The following is a 20,784-nucleotide window of genomic DNA, read 5'->3' on the forward strand; positions in this document are numbered from 1 at the left end:
TTTCAAGCTGGGAGAAGTACTGAAACAGCTGTACTAGAATACACAAAAGAAATAATCACTAAATTGGAAGAGGGAAAAAGTTGGGATAAATCTAGATTTGTCAAAAGCCTTTGACACTGTTGACCACAGCATACTTTTGAAAAAGCTTGAAGCTATAGGTATCAGAGGACCGGTAAAAAAGTGGTTTGAGTCTTATCTAGAAAAGAGGATGCAGGTGGTTGAAATTACAGCACTAAATATTAATCAAAAAATTAAACTAAGATCAGATCCAAGGGAGGTCACAGTAGGAGTACCCCAAGGAAGTGTATTAGGCCCCTTGCTGTTCCTCATTTACATTAATGATATTCAGGTGTCAGAGAGAAAAGCTAGAATCATGTTATTTGCTGATGATACTAGTTTAATAGTTAGTGATATGAAGCAGTCATTGCACAGTACTGTGGACCATGGCCTACAATATATACAAAAATGGTTTGGTACTAACAAGCTAACACTGAATGCAAAAAAAACTAATTATGTGAAATATGGAAAAATAAGTGAACAGGACGACCTAAATCCCACCATGGAGGGCAAACAACTTGAAAGAGTACAGTGTGCAAAATTCCTGGGTATGCACATTGATGAGAAGATTAATTGGAAGGACCATGTGGTGAGCTTAGCACTAAAACTAAATTCAGCATGTTTTGTGCTTAGAATAATTTCAAGAGTTTGTAGTAATGACTGTACCAGATTAGTATATTTTGGCTATTTTCAGTCCATTGCATCCTATGGGATAGTATTCTGGGGAAAAACAAATTGTCGTCTAAATGAGATTTTCAAATTACAAAAACGTGCTATTCGGATAATGACCCACAGCCCACCTCAAACACATTGTAGGCCCCTTTTTAAAGCATTGAAAATTTTAACAATTCCATCATTATACATTCTGAAATGTCTGTTGGTGATCAAAAGAAATCAGGACAAAATGAAAACCAATACAGACTTCCATAATTACGATACACGGCAATGTAAAGATCTCCACATACAAGCTGTAACAAGGACCCGAAGCCAGAAACATGTATGTAATCAAGGCATCAAACTTTTTAATGCACTACCAAAACATATCAAAGAGGTGGATAATGAGGATAAATTTAAAACTGTTACAAAGAACCACATGCTTGACAAATGTTATTACAGCATAAGTGAATATCTCTGCGCAACTGTATAACAATATATGTTTAAGTTAATGTGACAAATGAAATTACATCACTGCATAAGAAATTATGTTATAAAAACACTTATTAGTTGTATATTGTATTAAACATAAGATAGATTAATATGAATTCAGCACAGATAAAATTTTTGTAAATGTATCATATAGTTGTTGAAATGTACCGTGACAAATTCTATATCACAAATGTGATCATTGGGATGGTAATAAATAAATAAATAAATAAATAAATAAATCATACTGTGAATGTTTCAACTTATGTGTTCACCAGAAACTGAACTTGAGTGCTGCTGAAAGTGCTCATAACTAATCAGCTTGGAATAAATTTATGTTAGTTTGAATAAAATTCAGAATTACATCTGGAGTCATGGTGGGTACAAAATTTTTAGTTTCAACAGATAATGAACTGTGTAATTATATGTGTACAATAACAATACTAATTCCTGGAAACTCACCTGTAGCTGACTGATGTCTGGAACATAAGAGCACACAACAGCAAACAGTACCAGTGGTTGCCTTTCCTTTATTTTACATAAGTATATCTGTAGATATGTATCAGAGAAATTGAATATGTTAAGATATTCAGATTTTCTTCGTGACACAAGGATTCTTGAAAACATTACTGCATATACAAATGCTAATTATCTACTACAAGCTGAGTTGTGGTTCTACAACTACATCTTCAACTATATTCTGTATGACAGATGGTATTTCCCATTATTATACAGGGTGGTCCATTGATAGTGACCGGGCCAATTATCTCACGATATAAGCGTCAAACGAAAAAACTACAAAGAACGAAACTTGTCTTGCTTGAAGGGGGAAACCAGATGGCGCTATGGTTGGCCTGCTAGATGGCGCTGCCATATGTCAAACAGATTTCAACTGTGTTTTTTTTAAAATAGGAACCACCATTTTTTATTACATATTCGTGTAGTATGTAAAGAAATACGTATGTTTTAGTTGCACCATTTTTTTTGCTTTGTCATAGATGATGCTGTAATAGTCACAAACATATGGCTCACAATTTTAGATGAACAGTTGGTAACAGATGGGTTTTTTGAATTAAAATACAGAACGTAGGTATGTTTGAACATTTTATTTCGGTTGTTCCAATGTGATACATGTACCTTTGTGAACATATCATTTCTGAGAACACATGCTGTTACAGCGTGATTATTTGTAAATACCACAATAATGCAATAAATGCTCAAAATGATGTCCGTCAACCTCAATGCATTTGGCACTAAGTGTAACGTCATTCCTCTCAACGGCGAGTATTTCGCCTTCCGTAATGTTCGCACATGCATTGACAATGCGCTGACACATGTTGGCAGGCATTATCAGTGGATCATGATAGCAAATATCCTTCAACTTTCCCCACAGAAAAAAATCCGGGGACGTCATATCCGGTGAATGTGCAGGCCATGGTATGGTGCTTCGACGACCAATCCACCTGTCATGAAATACGCCATTCAATACCGCTTCAACCACACATGAGTTATATGCCGGACATCCATCATGTTGGAAGTACATCGCCATTCTGTCATGCAGTGAATCATCCTGTAGTAACATTGGTAGAACATTACGTAGGAAATCAGCATACACTGCACCATAATCGATAAAATGGGGGCCAATTATCCTTCCTCCCATAATGCCGTGCCATACATTAACCCACCAAGGTCGCTGATGTTCCACTTGTCGCAGCCATTGTGGATTTTCTGTTGCCCAATAGTGCATATTATGCTGTTGGTGAATGACACTTCGTCGCTAAATAGAACGCATGCAAAAAATCTGTCATCGTCCCATAATTTCTCTTGTGCCCAGTGGCAGAACTGTACACAATGTTCAAAGTCATCGCCATGCAATTCCTGGTGCATAGAAATATGGTACAGGTCCAATCGATGTTGCTGTAGCATTCTCAACACCGGCGTTTTTGAGATTCCTGATTCTCGCGCAATTTGTCTGCTACTGATGTGTGGATTAGCCGTGACAGCAGCTAAAACACCTACTTGGGCATCATCATTTGTTGCAGGTCATGGTTGACATTTCACATGTGGCTGAACACTTCCTGTTTCCTTAAATAATGTAACTATCCGGCGAACGGTCCGGACACTTGAATGATATCGTCAAGCATACCGAGCAGCATATGTAGCACACGCCTGTTGGGCATTTTGATCACAATAGCCACACATCAACACGATATCAACCTTTTCCACAATTGGTAAATGGTCCACTTTAATATGGGTAATGTATCACAAAGCGAATACCATCCACACTGGTAGAATGTTACGTGATACCACATACTTATATGTTTGTGACTATTACAGCGTCATCTATCACAAAGCGAAAAAAGTGGTCCAACTAAAACATTTATATTTCTTTACATACTATACGAATATGTAATAAAAAATGGGGGTTTCTATTTAAAAAACGCAGTTGATATCTGTTTGACCTATGGCAGCACCATCTAGCGGGTCAACCATAGGGACATCTGGTGTCCGCCTTCAAACTAGACCAGTTTCGTTCTTTATAGTTTTTCCGTTTGATGCTTATTTCGTGAGATATTTGGCCCAGTCACTATCAATGGACCACCCTGTATATGTATTAGGGTTTCTTCTCATTACATTCAGATATGGTCGGTGGGAAGAATGACCTTAAATCCCTCCATGGACACTGTTATTAGTCTAATGTTGTCTTTGTAGTCCTTATTAGGATGATACATAAGAAGTTGTAGTATATTCCTAGATTCCTCACTTAATACTGGTCCTTGACTCTCTGTAAGTAAACTTGCACAGAGTAGTTGGTGCCTATCTTCTAGCATCTGCCAGTTCAGGTTTTTCAGAATTTGTGTGATGCTCTCCCCTGGGTCAAACAAATGTGTAGCCAGTCATGTTGCCTTTTTTCATATATGTTCAATATCCCCTTTAGTCTTATTTGTAACAGGTCCCACACACTTCAGCAGTATTCTAGGATGAGCCAAAAATGTTTTCTAAGTAATCTCCATCGTAGACTGATTACATTTTCCCAGTATCCTACCAATCAACTGATGTCTGTCACTTATAAACATGATTGAATCTATGTGATCATTCCACTTCATAACCCTACAAACTGTTACACCAAAGTATATGTACAAGTTGACTGATTCCAATTCTGACTCTCTGATACTGTATTGTAGTAAAAAATATGAGCTGCAGGCTCCAAACATGCTTCCTGGGCAAGCCCGAAGTTACTTCTACAATGGTTCATGACTCTCTGTCGAAGATAATCTGCTGCATCCTCCATACCAAGAAATCCTCAGACTGGTGAAAAGAGTCACGCCATGCTCCACATGATCATACTTGGGCTAATTGGTGTTGATGTGGTACTGTGTTTAATACTTTTTTGGATGCCAAAAGATACTACATCAACTTGACAGCTTGATCCTTGGCTTTCAGTATATCATGTGAGAAAAGCAGGAGTTGAGTGATAGATGTTTCCAGAAACCATACTGATTGGCTTGGAAGAAGTCATTTTGTTTGAGATTAGATAGAGTTTGAGCACAGGCTGTCTTCTAAGAAACCACAGTTGGATGTCAATTGACAGTGGGCAGTATGTTTGAGTATCACTTCTGCTTCCTTTCTTGCAGATGAATGTAACCTGCTTTTCTTTCAACTACTGGACACACTTGAAAGAACAAAAACTGACAGTGGCTGAAATTTAAATTGCTCACCATGTTATGCAAGAGGCCAGTCACATTACAGAATGCATAAAACCAGTGCAATATTATAACACATAATACTTACATGCATGAACAGTTGGAACAGCATTTGAGAAGAACAGGAACATGATGAAGAAGAACAGACATGCCACATTACTTTCCACTTTTGCAGCGTCATTTCCAATCCCATAGTATAGTGTACCAAGTAATAATCCAACAACAACATGTGTTACAAATCTTATATAGGCCAAGTGCTAAAAAAAAGAGAGACAACATTTATTTTCACCTCTATTCAAAGTTATAGTACAAAGAAAATATAATTTACAGAGTACTCTTTGCTCATAACAACTGATGGTTTAGAGGATAGGGTGTATACAGTTCTAGAAAAAGACATAAATAAAGGAAGCCTTTCTTTCATCTCATATTGTCATGTATAGTTATATAGAAACACATACCGTATCGCGGAATGTACACCGCATTGACCTTTGCAACAGAATAGCAAATTGTCTCCATCTGCTAATAGGATAGGGAGAAGAGCAGTACCATTTCCTTACAGCTGCCCTATTTTGTGCAGCAGGATCATGATTTGCTTCTCCATTGCTTATCATCCGAGCTGTAACATTTAACATTTTACCTATTTTTTCATAAAAGTGTGCCAGACATATCATTTCATTTTGTTTAAGAATGTACATTTCCACAAACTAACTTTAAATAAACATGGAGTTTGGAATAAGTGAATTATGAAATAAGTGGATCTCTTTACTTACTTTCTTCATTAACAGTCTCCTCCTTTGGATCATGTAATTCCATAACATCCTTTTCCTCATGGGCTTCATTTGAAAAATTTTTCTGCACATAGAAATTGACCAAATTTTCTATTGTTTGTCCTCGCTCTTTGCAAGCAACCTCAAGCGCTTAAAGAGAAATTTTTAAGAATAAATTGTTAGTTTTATGTAGATAGACAATAAGTCAGTAATTGTTTAAATATTGGAAAATCCAGAATGGACTAACAAAAATATGAATTAAGATAAACTGCCTAAACTGCTACTCACCACATAGAAGAAGTGTAGAGTGACAGACAGCACATTTTAAAGTAGATTAAGCTATCAGACAAAATTCTTCATCAGATTTAGAAATCTACATACACACACAATTCGCATACACATGGCCACAGTCATCTCCGAGTGCAGGGCTCGACAGCAATGAGTAGCAATCTCAGCTGGTACAATATTGGGGTAAACAAGAGACCTCAGGTGAAGAGGGGTATGGGTAGCAGGGCCATGTGTGAAAGCAGCCATCTGTTTACCAACTTAGCTACAAATTCACAGTACCCTATCTATCGCTGATAAGCTGTCTGTTCACATGATGGCCATCACAAAACTGTGGTGCTCTGAAACATATTCTCTGTTCTCGCAAACCTAGTCTTTGTCCTCCACCTATCTCTATGCCCTTTCCTGCTCCCACTTCAGCTGCACATGTGCCTTTTTTCTCATCAGTACACTTAGCCAACAGTGGCCATGTGCATACGAATTGTATGTGAATGTGTGTGTGTGTTTTTTTTTCTAAGTCTGACAAAGGACTTTGTCTAATAACTTAGTTTACTTTTAAATGTGCCTGTCTGCCTCCTCTATGTTGTAAGTAGCAAGCTATCCTAATTCATATTGATTACAAGTTTACTAATATGATAAATGTACCCTATGGAGTAATGTCCTAAATTCTGCATGAAAAATTATGAACAAAACTAAAAGATGTATTTTATTATGCTTTTTAAACTATTCCAAAAGTATCACTGGATTAAACAGTTTATCACCTGATGATTCAAAGAGAACTTAGATGTTGACCTCCACTTCAGAGATGGCTACATCAGTACCTCCGTCAATATCAAACCTACTAACCACCAGCAATACCTCCACTTCGACAGCTGCCACCCATTCCATACCAAGAAGTCCCTTCCATACAGCCTAGCCACCCGTGGTCATCACATCTGCAGTGATGAGCAGTCCTTCTGTAAATATACTGAGGGTATCACTGAAGCCTTCACTGACCATAATTATCCTCGCATCCTTGTACAAAAACAAATCACCTGTGCCTTATCTTTCCAGTCTCCCTCCACCTTCCAAAGTCCCACAGTCCGGCAAAAGAGGAGCATTTCCCTCACAACTCAGTAGCATCCGGAACTGGAGCACCTGAATTACATTCTCCATCAGGGTTTCGATTACCTCTCGTTGTGCCCTGAAATGAGAAATGTCCTACCCACTATCCTTCCCACCCCTCTTACCGTGGTATTCCGCTGTCCACCCAACCTACACAATATACTCGTGCATCCTTACACAACTCCTGCTCCCAATCCCTTACCGCATGGCTCATCCCTCTGTAATAGACCTAGATGCAAGACTTGTCCCATACAGACTCCTACCACCACCTACTCCAGTCCGGTCACTAACAGCACCTATCCCATCAAAGGCAGGGCTACCTGTGAAACCAGTCATGTGATTTACAAGCTAAGCTACAACCACTGTGCTGCATTCCATGTAAGCATGACAATCAACAAGCTGTCTGTATGCATGAATGGCCACCGACAAACTGTGCCCAAAAACCAAGTGGACCACCCTGTTGTTGAAACCGCTGCCAAACATGATACCCCTCATCTCAATGACTGCTTCGCAGCCTGTGCCATATGGATCCTTCCCACCAACACCAGCTTTTCTGAATTGCGCAGGTGGGAACTTTCTCTGCAATACATCTTATGTTCCCATATCCCTCCTGTCCTCAACCTTCATTAGTCACTGTCCTCACCCATCCAGACCCCTCCCTGTTCCCATTCCAGCACTACACAGCTGTCATTTCACCGCCACCCCCAGTCTTTTAATTTCTTTTTATTTTTATTTCTCTCCTTTCCACTACTTACCCCTTCCCCCTCCGCACCTTCTCTCCTGCCCTCCGTCTAAACAGCAACACTTCACTGTCCACCACTCCCACCATACTATCCCTCCCCCTCCCCGCCCCAGCCTCCTCCTTACCCCCATGCAGTCACCACTCCCATCATGCACTGGTGCTTCTGCTTCGCAGTGTAGTTTCAGCTCTCTGAGACTGCAGATGAGTGTGCAAGTTGCATTTACGTCAGTGTGTGTGTGCATGTGTGTATGTGTGTCTACTGGTGACAAAGGCCTTAAGGGCTGAAAGCTATGAGTGTGTGAACCTTTTTATTGTGCCTACCATGACTGAGCATCTCTGCTATATGGTGAGGAGCAACTTTCCTTCTCAGGTATTGTTAAGGTCAATTAAAAATTGATAATACTTGATTTTAACAAATTCTTCTTTTCTTCCTGAAACATTTCTGTTTATACAGGTCATTTACAGAGTCTCTTTTAATCTTCTCTTTTCTCCCATAGTCTGTCATTCAGCACATTGACCAATTAATAGAAATAATTTCATAGAAAGCGTTTTAAAACACAATTAAATCTGACATAAAAGAAAATCGTTTTTGATCAGATGTTTGAGTGGAGTGAAAACAAGACTCCCTAGAAATTACACAATGCATTTTTGTCTGAATTTTCATAACCGAATGAAAAATAGAAAATGGACAAATGGGGTATCAAACTGACCAGCATGAGGTCTGCTTTCACAAAAAATAGTTTAACTACTTACAAGTAATCAGGCTAATTGATAAAAACTTTATTACTTAGTTGAGCATAAATGAAATGTCAGAAAGTTCATCCCTTCAAGGTCTCTGTCAATGAAAAGATTTGAAAAAAAAGGTCAAATGTTTTGTGGAATGATTTGTCTAAACACAAGAAATAAAACAGATCAGAGATATTTGACATGCCTTTGAATGATACTTGAAAAAATTAACAGCAAATGAGGTGCTAATTGAGAAATTAAAGTTTGATATTTAACTTAAAATATTAGAGTTTTAAAGAGTTCTAGAGTATATTTATCTGGTGGATTATGTAGATCATGCACCCTCATTTGCTGTAAATGATTTTGAACATTGTTCAATGGTGCATCAAATGTTTCTCTAATCTATTTCATTTCTTACTTTTAGACAAATCATTTCACAATTCATGTGACCCATTTTTTCAAATGTTTTATTATTATTAAAATCTTAGGATTCTTCGGCTTGTTAAAATTGAGCTGAAAATAGTCTTTAGAATATCAAGAATAATCAGTGCTGGATTATTCGAACATTCCTCTGTTAGTCAATATGCCACATGCCCATCAATTTTGTGTTTGATAGTAGCAACGTTGTTCTCAGTTTGAATATGACAATCAGTGATTCTACTATATCTATCATTACTGGAACAGAAGGCATTTTTACCAAGGAATGTTCAGTATTGAAGCCACATGCACATTTGTAGGTAAAATTGTTCAGTATTTCACTTTTGATTATAATAGAGTGCTTACTAATGGAGCACAATAGTGCCTAACAACCACAACTCCTGCAGCAGGTTACAATGCTAGTACTGTGTGAACATCTAATGAGTTCTCATAATGGATAACCAACAATTCAAAGACACTGCCCTTTGCAAAACCCTAAACTGACAGTTAAAGAAAATCAATGATTTCAGTTACATAGACCAGACAAAACCTTTAAGCTATGTCATTTTATCAATAACACAAGTTGCTTTTTTAAAGAAGTGACAAAGATACTATAAAGATGTGTAATACACCACAAACGTGTGCTTAACTTACCAAAGTCAGCTGGGTTATAATACATGGGGTAGTGAAATCCAGCAGCTTCAAAAGTTTCAATCATATTACTGATGAAGCCATTATAAATACACTGACCATCTGACATGACGAGCAAGTCATCAAACATTTGAAATAACCTAGAACTCGGCTGATGCACAACACATATCACAGTTCGGCCACCTCCTGCCAGAGATTTTAAATGAGATATCATTTGTACAGATGATATGCTGTCAAGCCCACTGGAATAAACAAAAAACATTTAAAATATTACAAATATTTTCTAAAATATATACATCTTGTATGCATAATGCATCAGCTGATACCATATACTAAGCGAAGATGACATTCAACATTTTAAGTGTAAAAAAATGCCCCTTTTTATTAAAGCAGCATTTGTTCCTTAAAGTGCTGACAGAATTCTCCACTAAAGACAAATATAAAAATTATACTAAAATACATAGAAACACAAATAGATGAAATAAAATGAGTTACTAAATTTAAATTTTTTGGAGAAAACATTTATCAGAATGGACCACAAAAATTTTCTGTAGATGCTAAATTGGGAAGGAGGATATGCTTTTCTACAAAATGACAGTGTCCAATGGAAGCATTTTCATAAAACATTCATATTTTAATTTATTATGTCAAAATTTGGATGTACAAATTAGTGCATGATCACTTGATTTAATTAAAAGCATGTACAATAAGAAATTTATCTAGTAATACAAAACTAAAACACTCACCAACCGGGGGCAGAACACATACATAAAAGCAGCTTGTAATTAGGACTAATTCTACCTGAAGAAGGAGCCACTGGCTTCAAAAGCTCGCCTAATTACAACCCTGTTTTATGTGTGTGTTCTGCCATCGCTTGGTGAGTAGGTTTTTTATCTATCCAATTAAATTTTTGTCAAAAATTGATTGTTTTTGGTGTTATAAAACTAAGACACTGTACCACAATGGAAACGCCAGCTTGTTTACATCTAAGTGAATGCTTGACAGTGAACTATATTTTACGCAGAACAGAGGTCTTGAAAGATGCAATGTTAGAAAAATAATTGTTGCAATATAAACCACAGATAGTTAGAAAATGAGAAGTAATGAGAAGATCTATTAAAATACACAGAAAATATCAGAAGTAATGGCAAAGTGAAGGTTAATCTTTGGACACACTGAAGTGTAACACATTGGTCTGGGGAAATTGATGTGTTATCTCTTCTTTTCTCTAGCCAATGAATGGTGGTCATGACTTTTTCATGTGTTTCTCATTTTAGTGACGTAGTCAGTTTCAATCCATGTATGGTGCACAGGAATTCGTGTGTTTTGTTATGCACTGTGAAATGAAATGGTCACAGAGTATTGGCAGGGCAATGTCTGACAGAGTTTCTGCGCTTTGTGGCATTTGCTGTTCGGGCAGTTACTCCATGATGCCAATGATCCTGGCAAGGAGGTGCATTGTCGCTCATGAAACCTTGGAAATCCTGACAATAGAATGATGTCAGGAAAATTGAAGTTGGATTTGTCTGACAGGTCTTGAGTGAAAAAGACTGAGTTATGTTCACAACTATTTGGAGCTTTTGTTCTGCCAGTAGCTGTAATGTGGAGTGTATGTATTGCAAATGAGAGACAATATACACATATAAAAGGAGCTGTAACTGTTATTCAGTAGTATTTGATAGTTTGAATTATTTTTCATATTGCACAGACATTGCAACCCCGAAGAAGGAGTCTAAAAGTTACAAGATCCAGACCACAGTTTTTCTAATTGCCATTTACATAACAAGCAGCCACTATTAATAAATAATGGTTATTGTAAAAATTTTACACAACCAACCCTCCTTAGAACTATCAACTGCGAAACCTCTACAACTTCTACCAAATGAGTGAGAACAGGTTAATACAGCAAATATTCTGGTATTTATGATAAAATTCAACAGCAGTATGGGTTACAGAAACAAGAAAAGTACAAGAAAGAAACAATCGAAGAGCTGGAAATACCAAAACGCATCTTTTTTTAAGAATAAAACACTAAATTTAGAAGGCTTTCAATGCAAGAATACTAAGTAATCAGGAATAACAAACAAAAGAAAGGAAAAGATGACTCAGGGAGCAGATGAAGGTGTACTGAAAAAAATAGGAACCAACAAAGAAAGAAGGGGTACTGAAGTTGTTGTGTAATCTCATTTGGTCAATACAGAAGTTTAAAAAATAGCAAAACTTACAATGCAATGTTCATAGCAGAAGACGATTTGAAAATTTTGAAAGGTAACTGGAAAACAGCAAACTGTCTTTCGTGATGGTATTACTGTGCTACAGGTCGAGATGAAAGATTAGTTGGCACCCATAGAGAGGGCACTAAAAACATATACATATGCATTAATAGAAGGTTTGTTTGTAATTGCCTTAGTAGATGGTATGTTTGTTATGCCATTAGAAACTGGATTGAAATACAACTTCAATTTGTAGTATGACACTCCTTTAACAGACAACAATTAAAAATGGTATGATAGTGTTGCTTATGATTAGTAAATCAGTGAGCAAATTGAAGTCTTAGTAGTTGTTTTACCAGCAAACGGAAATTTTAAAACAATATTAAAATCTGGGAATGTTATCGAATTTCAGCTACAATGGAGATAAGTATATGGAACAGACACACAAACAGATAAGAAAACTATGTATTTGTGATAAGTCTGAACTTAATGACAATACTTTGAATAAATTACATGAACAACAAAAAGAAAAGATAGTCTGCTACGTATTGTAAAGATGACACATTAAGTTGTAGACAGGCACAATTAAAAGACTCTTATACAAAGGGTTTTTGCCTCAGCCTTCATCAGAAAAAGAAAGAGAAAACACACACACACACACACACACACACACACACACACACACACACACACACACACACACACCCCTTCACGGACATATGATTGTCATCTCTGGCAGCTCGGGCCAGAATGCAGTTGTCACGAGAATGGAAGCAGCAGTTTGGAAGGGGCAGGGATGGGGAAGAGATAGCAGTGTATGGGTTGGGGGGGAGGTGCTGTCTGGGAGAGTGTGCAGGGACTAGATTGCCAAAAGGCGCAATGTTGGGAGACTGTGGGGCAGGGAGTTGGGGAGGGGGAAGGGAACAAAGCGAAAAAGGAGAGGAGTGGGGAAAGATGGATGGGTGTGTTAGCAGAGGGCAGCACACAGAGAGGACGGGAGGTGAGAGTAGGGAGAAGGTGCAGGACAGAGAGGGTGGAAACTATTTAATGGAGTATGTGAGGACAGTATGTTACCATACACTGAGACTGAGATAATTTCAGGGATGGAGAACTTGTTGTAAGAATGAGTCCCAGCTGTGCAGTTCAGAAAAGCTGGTGGTGGTGTGGAGGATCCAGATGGCTCACGTAGTGAAGCAGCTATAAAATCGATCATGTTATGTTCAGCTGCAGATTGTACCACAAAGTGATGAACTTTGCTCTTGGCCACAATTTGATAGTGGTTGTTCTTCCTGATGGCCAGCTGATGTGGAACAAAAAACTTGTCTTTAAAAAACAAATGCTTATCTGGGTGGGATGAAATACCCACATCTGTAATCAAGAGAGTGGATAATATCATTTCACAACCACTATTATTTATCATAAACCAATTTTTGAGCAGGGATATTTTCCCAATGTATTGAAATATGCTGAGATAAAACCACTATTTGGAAAGTGTTTGACAGAAGTGGAGAATTACTGCCCTATCTCTCTTCTGCTGGTACTTTCTAAAGTGGTCAAAAAGACTGTAGCAAAACAAATTCAAAAATTTCTTACTGCAAATGACATAATTTTTAAAAATCAGTTCAGATTCCAACAAGGAAAAAGCACTGTAAATGCAATCAATGAGTTTACTCAAAAGATATTCTCCTCATTAGATACAGGTGGGAAGGCCACAAGAATATTCTGTGATCTGACAAAAACTTCTGATTGAGTGAACCAGGTCTTACTTTTACACAAATTACACATATATCGAATCAGAGACAACGCTTTAGAATGGTTCATCTGTTACTTAAGAAATAGACAACAAAGAGTAATTATAACCTCAAATGCAAGAAATTACTCCTCAAACTGGAACACAATTGGCCAAGAAGTCCTGCAGAGTTCAATATTGGATCCTATCTGTTCCTTTTCTACATAGACAACCTACCACATGCTACTGATGCTTATTCAGTTTTATCTACTGACGATACATGACGTCTAATTGAAAATGAGTGCCTGAAAGAATTCTGGGAAGTGCCATAAATACATTAGAAAAACTTTATTCCTGGTTTCATCAAAATGGGCTGAAAGTAACTATAACTAAAACAAAAATGATGCAGTTCAAAGCTAAATCATTCGAATGAAGTAAAATAAAGGTACTTTGCAATGACCAGGATATCACAGAAACAAAGCCTGTGAAGTTCTGATGCCTAAATCTTGATAAAATTTAAACTGAAAGGTATAAAGAGACTGCTTAGCAAACAAACTTAACAGTGTTGATTTTGCAGTATATATTTTGTCAGGTGCCACAAGCATAAACATCAGAAAGATAGTCTATCACTCTTGTTTGCTTGAGTCAATTATTCATTATGGCTTAATCTTCTGGGGAAATTCTGCAAGTGTCAAGAGACTCCTAGTATTAAATACTACTACTACTACTACTACTACTACTACTAATAATAATAATAATAATAACAATAACAAGGAACATATATGTTGCCAAATAGTGGGTATCATGTTGACCACTGATAAAAAATCTAAAAACACTATATTTATTCCTTCCCTTTATGTACATGAGATATTGTTGTTATATAAAAATCAATATACACATAACTCTTTCTATTTTGTCCACAACTAATGCACTCACCACAGAGAGAATTTTTAACTCCCAACACACCATTTAAAACTCTATACCCAAACACCAGAGTATATGGGGTTAAAAATTTACAATAAAATAAAAGGCAGTAATATATTAACATGAAGCAGGTTCACTGAAAAGATTACTCTAGACTCGTCTGGTAGACAACTGTTATTGTTTTATTCAAGAATTCCTTGAGGACAGATTTACGGTTTGAACAAGGAAATTAAACATTTACTTTTGTATTCTGGAAACTGTAGATGTAATTGTGTAGCAATATCTCAGAAATGTATTTAACATAATGTTAAAATCCTGATGTATCTTAAACACATCAAATCAACAAGATCTGAAATTGCATGTTATGAGACGAATAAATCTATTCGATTCTATCCTGGAATGAACAACACAAGTCTTGTACACAGAAGAAATTAAGATTACTGTGACCAATACTGTAAGTGATTTGGGAACTGGGGTGATAGGATTTCAAGAGAAACAGTTTGCTGTTATGACACACAGTTGAACACACCAATAAATTTGGTATAATTTTGTCAGTTGGCACAGAAACAGTTTGCAAGTATATGTGGAAGAGGAAGCTGATTTATGGTGAAATAATGTCTGGTGTGTTTTTTCATATGGAGACTTAAATGAATGATTATTTGAAGCTAAATGTACCTAAACATCCTTCATACATCTATTTTATTCACAATTCATACACTCTGTGTGCATGAGGAATTTTCTTTGCCTCGTAGATACATGAATTTACTTTGATGACAGTCCTGAAAGACACTGGAAGATGAGATACAAATGCCTTCCCCCCACATTAAATTGGATTTAGTAATGTCAGACATCAACCATTGACACTTACTTGAGGATGTTCTGTTATATCAGCCACAACAACAGAACCTATGGAAGAAAATGAAATATATGTGCATCAGTTTTAGTGGACATTTTGACAAAGGTTGCTTGAGTATCATTTTGCCATAATCAACTGATGATATCCATTTTGAAGAAGTGTACAGTCAAAGGCAAATGGAATTCATATTTCATATTATATCATTTTAGTATTATTATGTTTACATAGTTTTTCACTAAAATGTCCATACATTCTTTGACTCTTTCTATATTAGAACATTGAGGAGCCAGGTATGCTTGTCAGCAGAAGGGGAATGATTTACTGAACACTTTTTATATACAGAACTCAGTAATGTCTAATGAGATACATATGGAGTAAGAATGTGAAACAATCTGGGCAAAATGGGCGAAAGACAGGGCTAAAAGCTTGGAAAATAATCACACTTAAATTCTGTGAGCATGCCATAGTAGGAGATATCAATATGCCATCAGTACAAGGTTATTCATGAGTACCTCCAGGGTTTGAGAAGGCTATTGCATGAAAACTACAAGACATTCAGAAAACAGACACATATCAGTGGATAGAGCATCTGTCCAAGTTTTTAGCTTAATTATCAGTGTCCATATGGGCACTGTTTGTGATGCAGAAAATGTCAATATGGGCAGAAGAGCATGTGTGTGCAAGTCACTGATGTCACTGCAGCAACAACAGCAGCCCACTTTGGAAATCTGTTCATCAGGTTGCCCATTTGCAGACATGAATTAATATGGAGCAGATGATTTGCCTACATGTTTTAACACTTCTGCAACTGTATCACAGCACTTATTGCAAATCAAAACATGGAGATGTGCTCTGTCCACCAATATCCATCATTTTTCTGTAAGTCTTGTAGTTTTTTATGCAGTTGTTTTCTGAAACCCTGGAGGTACTTATGGCTCTGAGCACTATGGGACTTAACTACTATGGTCATCAGTCCCCTAGAACTTAGAACTACTTAAACCTAACTAACCTAAGGACATCACACAACACCCAGTCATCACGAGGCAGAGAAAATCCCTAACCCCGCCGGGAATCGAACCCGGGAACCCGGGCGCGGGAAGCGAGAACGCTACCGCACGACCACGAGCTGCGGACGGAGGTACTTATGAATAACCCTGCAGAATAGAACACATGCCTTTAGACTGGGAAGAAGGTGCAAAGAATTGTGCAACTTTGGAATCATGGATATACACACAAGCAAGACTGACAACATTGTTAACTTTTGTCTTATCTATTGCACATCAAAATGTAAATCAATGTTTTTATTGATTTGAAGTCCGCCCTGGTAGCTGAGTGGTCAGCGTGACAGACTGTCAATCCTAAGGGCCCGGGTTCGATTCCCGGCTGGGTCGGAAATTTTCTCCGCTCAGGGACTGGGTGTTGTGTTGTCCTAATCATCATCATTTCATCCCCATCGACGCGCAGGTCGCCAAAGTGGCGTCAAATCGAAAGACCTGCACCAGGCGAACGGTCTATCCGACGGGAGGCCCTAGCCACACGACATTTCCATTTCCATTGATTTGAAGATGTTTGTACTTTCAAAATCTTAGAAATTTACTGACTGAAGGTTAAACTCAAAGTATCAACAGTATTAGGAAGAGGACAGATTGCTACTCACTGTAAAGATGCCATGCTGAGTTGCAGACATGCATAATGAAAAGACTGTTACACATTTAGCTTTTGACCAAAGCCCTCTTCAGAAAAGAAAACACACACACATTCACAGAGGCAAGCACACCTCATGCACATGTGACCACCATCTCTGGCAGCTTGGACCGGAATGCATCTGACATGCTGAGTGACAATCTGGAGTGGGGCAGTGAAGGAAGGAGGAGGGATAGCATGACACAGGTAGGGGGAGAGAAGAGTGCTGTCTGGTGGAGCATGCAAGGACTAGAGACATTACAAGAGTGCCAGGCACAGTGTCAGGAGGCTGTGGGACAAGGGGGTTGGCGCGGGGGGGGGGGGGGGGGGGGGGGGGGGAGCAGGGGCAGAGAAGGAAAGGAGCAGTGAAGGGGAAAGATGGGTAGGTGCATTGGCACAGGCGGCACACAATGAGGGTGAGAGAACATAAATAGGATAAGTAGGGAGGAAGTGATATAGGAAGGAGGGCGTGGAATCTGTTGGGTAGAGGGTGTGGGGACAGTACATTACCATAGGTTGAGGCTGGGATAATTTCAGGAACAGAGAATGTATTGTAAGGATAACTCCCACCTGTGCAGATCAGAAATGCTGGTGGTGGAGGGGAGGATCCCAATGGCCTGGGTTGTGAAGCATCTACTGTAATCAAGCACATTATATCCATCTGCATGTTGTACCACAGGGTGGTCTACCATGCTTGTGGCCAAAGTTTGGCAGTAGCCTTTCATCCTGGTCAACAGCTGGTTGGTAGTCATACCAGTATAAAAACCTGTGCAATGATCACAGCAGAGTTGGTGTATGACATTGCTGCTTTCACTGGTGGCTCAGGCTCTGATGGGTTAGGATAAGCATGTGAAAAAACAGGGGTAGGAAGTGCTGGGTGGGTGGATTGGACATGTTGTGCACCTGGGTCTTCTACATGGATAACTCAGAGTATTGTTACTGACAATAATGCGTTTTCAAGAAATCAGTGAGTCTTCTCCACAATAATGCAGCCACAGTTTTTGTTAATGCATCTTATGAAATTTTCCACTGAGATAGTATTTTCTTTGTTATTATACATTAATTTACATTATGTAAGACACTGTGAAAGATCTTCACTATGGTATGAAAATTAGATGAAGCAGGATATACTCCACAGTTTTGCCTAAAATGATTTTGTAGTTTTACGTAAGATCTTCCCCTTCTTCAAAACTATTTTCCCTGGATTGAAATGAAGCACTAATCTATACATTATTGACAATCCATTCTTAGGCTTAACTTCACACTAAACTAACAAAGAACCACTAAAGGACTTACAAATGAACTCTATGCTAAATTCATGACAAAAAAGAAGTAATCAAGGAAAAAGAAGTAGTTATGAAGCTATGTTGTTGGAATGAGAAAAATTATTATTTTTATTTTACCTTGTTGGTTCATCAAAGAACATGATTGGAGGATTAGTAACTAATTCAACACCAATTGATAATCTCTTCTTTTCTCCTCCTGATAAATTCTTCACTCTAGTATTCAAGCTGTCTTGCAGATTCATCAGTCTTAAAATGTAGTTCACCTACAAAATATGGATGATTTCATGATCTTGTAGTATATATGGCATAGAAGTTACACTGACAGAATCATTAAAATGTAAGTATTCTGCTTTCTATTTGACAGCAGACAGAGGCAAACAGAAAAAGACAATCGCTATCTTTCAGAACCAACAGTTCTGGCAGATATCAAAACGAAAGTAAGGATTGTATTTGGTAGCTAACCCTTTAAGCAAGAAAAGGTTTTTTCTAGTTTAACAATGAAATGCACGTCAGTATGTACTCTTTGGGAATAGTAGTGAATAAACCTGCTCATTTTATTATGTATTTTTAAGTCTACTATGAAGTATTTGATGGTAAATATTCATGCCAATGAATCAGGTGCAAAAAATTAAAATTAGTAATTCCAGTAGTATATATATTACCAGATTTACTTAAAGGGTTAAACTGGCAAGACACCCAGGCACTTAATTAATGGAGATTGCTAATGCATATTGTCATCAATTAAATGCTAGCAACAGACAATACTTGAATACTTAAGTAGTAAAAGTTGACAAGTGAAAGACAAGGAACAGGCACATTAAAACAGAAGAATAATTTAAGAGTAAAAGTAACAACTCTCTGAATAGTAGAAGTGTTGAGTCGCCGACAGGGACACAGAAAAGAGTGAAAGCTTCACTAGCTTTAAGTTGAATCCTTTTTTGAGTTAGAGTACAGACGTACATATGAGCACATCTACAGTTGTACAGTACAATGTATCAGATGAATGCACAATGCCAGGATTGGAGTTTGGCATTTGGCAGCTAGACTGAGGTGGAGAGGTTGTGTCACATGGAGTGGATGAGAGAAGAAAGGTCTTTGGGAGCAGAAGGAAACATTTGGAAGGGTGGTTGACAGCTCAGTGAGAAGGTGTACGAGATAGGAATGAAATTCATGGACACCGGAGACGGTGAGTTTGTGCAACACATAATGACAGTCACATGGGGGAGTGGACTGCGAAGGGATGACAGAACAGCAGCGATCTGATGATGTCACAAACTGAAAGATGCATGGATTTGTATAAACAGTTCTATTTGCTGAGCTTGTTTGCTGAGCTGATTTCTGAGTCATTAAAGCCTCTGATGATGTTTCCAACATTAAAGAAATATCAGCAACAATGAAAGGGGAGACTGCTGGGCTGTGGGTGTGGGGGATCAGAATTAGTAAAGATGGAAGCCAGGAGGATTACAGTAACAAAGGATGTGATGCAAGGATAACTCTCATCTATGTACCTCAGAAAAGCTGGTGGTGGGGGTCCAAAATCCTTCTGATCTCAATCCCTCTTAACCCTCTACATCCACAAACTCTGCCCAAACCTCTCTTTCCTGTGTTCTGTCACCCCTCCCAATCCATCCCCCACATCATTTTTCATCATTTGCTGCATAAAATCACTGGCTCTAGTGGCTGTGTGTCGCATTCCTATTTTGTGCCCTGGCTGTCTTGCTTCAAGCCACCAGCTACTCTTCCTCAACCCTCCCTCCCATTTCCCCCCTCCCTTTTCCAGTCCCCTAATCCATCTGAGACAACCCCCCACCTCAGTCTACATGCTGAAAATAAGTCCCAAATGTACAACATAACTGTACAAATGTGCTGTGTGTGTGTGTGTGTGTGTGTGTGTGTGTGTGTGTGTGTGTGTGTGTTCTAACTCAAAAAATTGGCCAGGTGTGAGTAGGACTCAAGCTCCGAAGGATCCGTACAAACTTAATTACATACAAAGACAGTTCATCCATCTCTGGAATTGAGAATCTATATGATTTTTGCCTGTTATTGACATTGATAGTGGTGAGATATCAGTCCTGGGAATTCCAAGACTTTTAAGAAAGTTTTAATTTTAAGTCTGAAGTTCAATAACAAATGACAAAATATATATTCTTTTTGTGTGATATAATTACAAATTAACAATTTTTGGATTTTTTTCCTTTACTTTTACTACAGAAAAACCTTGCTTCTTGCCAAATTACATGATTCTATGTCAATGGAAAGTATCTTATTTGTCTCAATGAGGGAGCTCGTAAGTAACAAAATATGTGACATAAATGGCCATTTCTTTTGATTGCATTTACTTAGAAGCTTATATTTATTAGACTGCCAAGGGACCTTAGACTTTAGTATGTGACCTAAATTCAACTTGATACATCCATCTGTTCCTGAGAAAAAAGGGGTCTTAGTAGATGGACTGACAGGCAGACAGTTGCATTATATATGACAAAAACACATTTTT

At 37.9% G+C, this 20,784-nt stretch overlaps 1 protein-coding gene across 1 annotated transcript in view; it reads right to left on the reverse strand.

Moving 5' to 3' along the window:
- LOC124619806 (ATP-binding cassette sub-family G member 4) overlaps nucleotides 1-20,784 on the reverse strand; it is a 378,218-nt gene that overhangs the window by 25,196 nt on the left and 332,238 nt on the right. Inside the window, exons 4-8 of the mRNA XM_047146401.1 lie at nucleotides 18,405-18,550; nucleotides 9,600-9,838; nucleotides 5,675-5,821; nucleotides 5,363-5,520; nucleotides 4,993-5,161 (exon numbers count right to left, since the gene is read on the reverse strand). Coding sequence (XP_047002357.1) covers nucleotides 4,993-5,161; nucleotides 5,363-5,520; nucleotides 5,675-5,821; nucleotides 9,600-9,838; nucleotides 18,405-18,550 — 859 coding nt within the window. The remainder of the gene's footprint in view (nucleotides 1-4,992; nucleotides 5,162-5,362; nucleotides 5,521-5,674; nucleotides 5,822-9,599; nucleotides 9,839-18,404; nucleotides 18,551-20,784) is intronic.

This window comes from Schistocerca americana, chromosome 6 (genome assembly GCF_021461395.2).
Source record: "Schistocerca americana isolate TAMUIC-IGC-003095 chromosome 6, iqSchAmer2.1, whole genome shotgun sequence".
Classification (NCBI taxonomy): domain Eukaryota; kingdom Metazoa; phylum Arthropoda; class Insecta; order Orthoptera; family Acrididae; genus Schistocerca; species Schistocerca americana.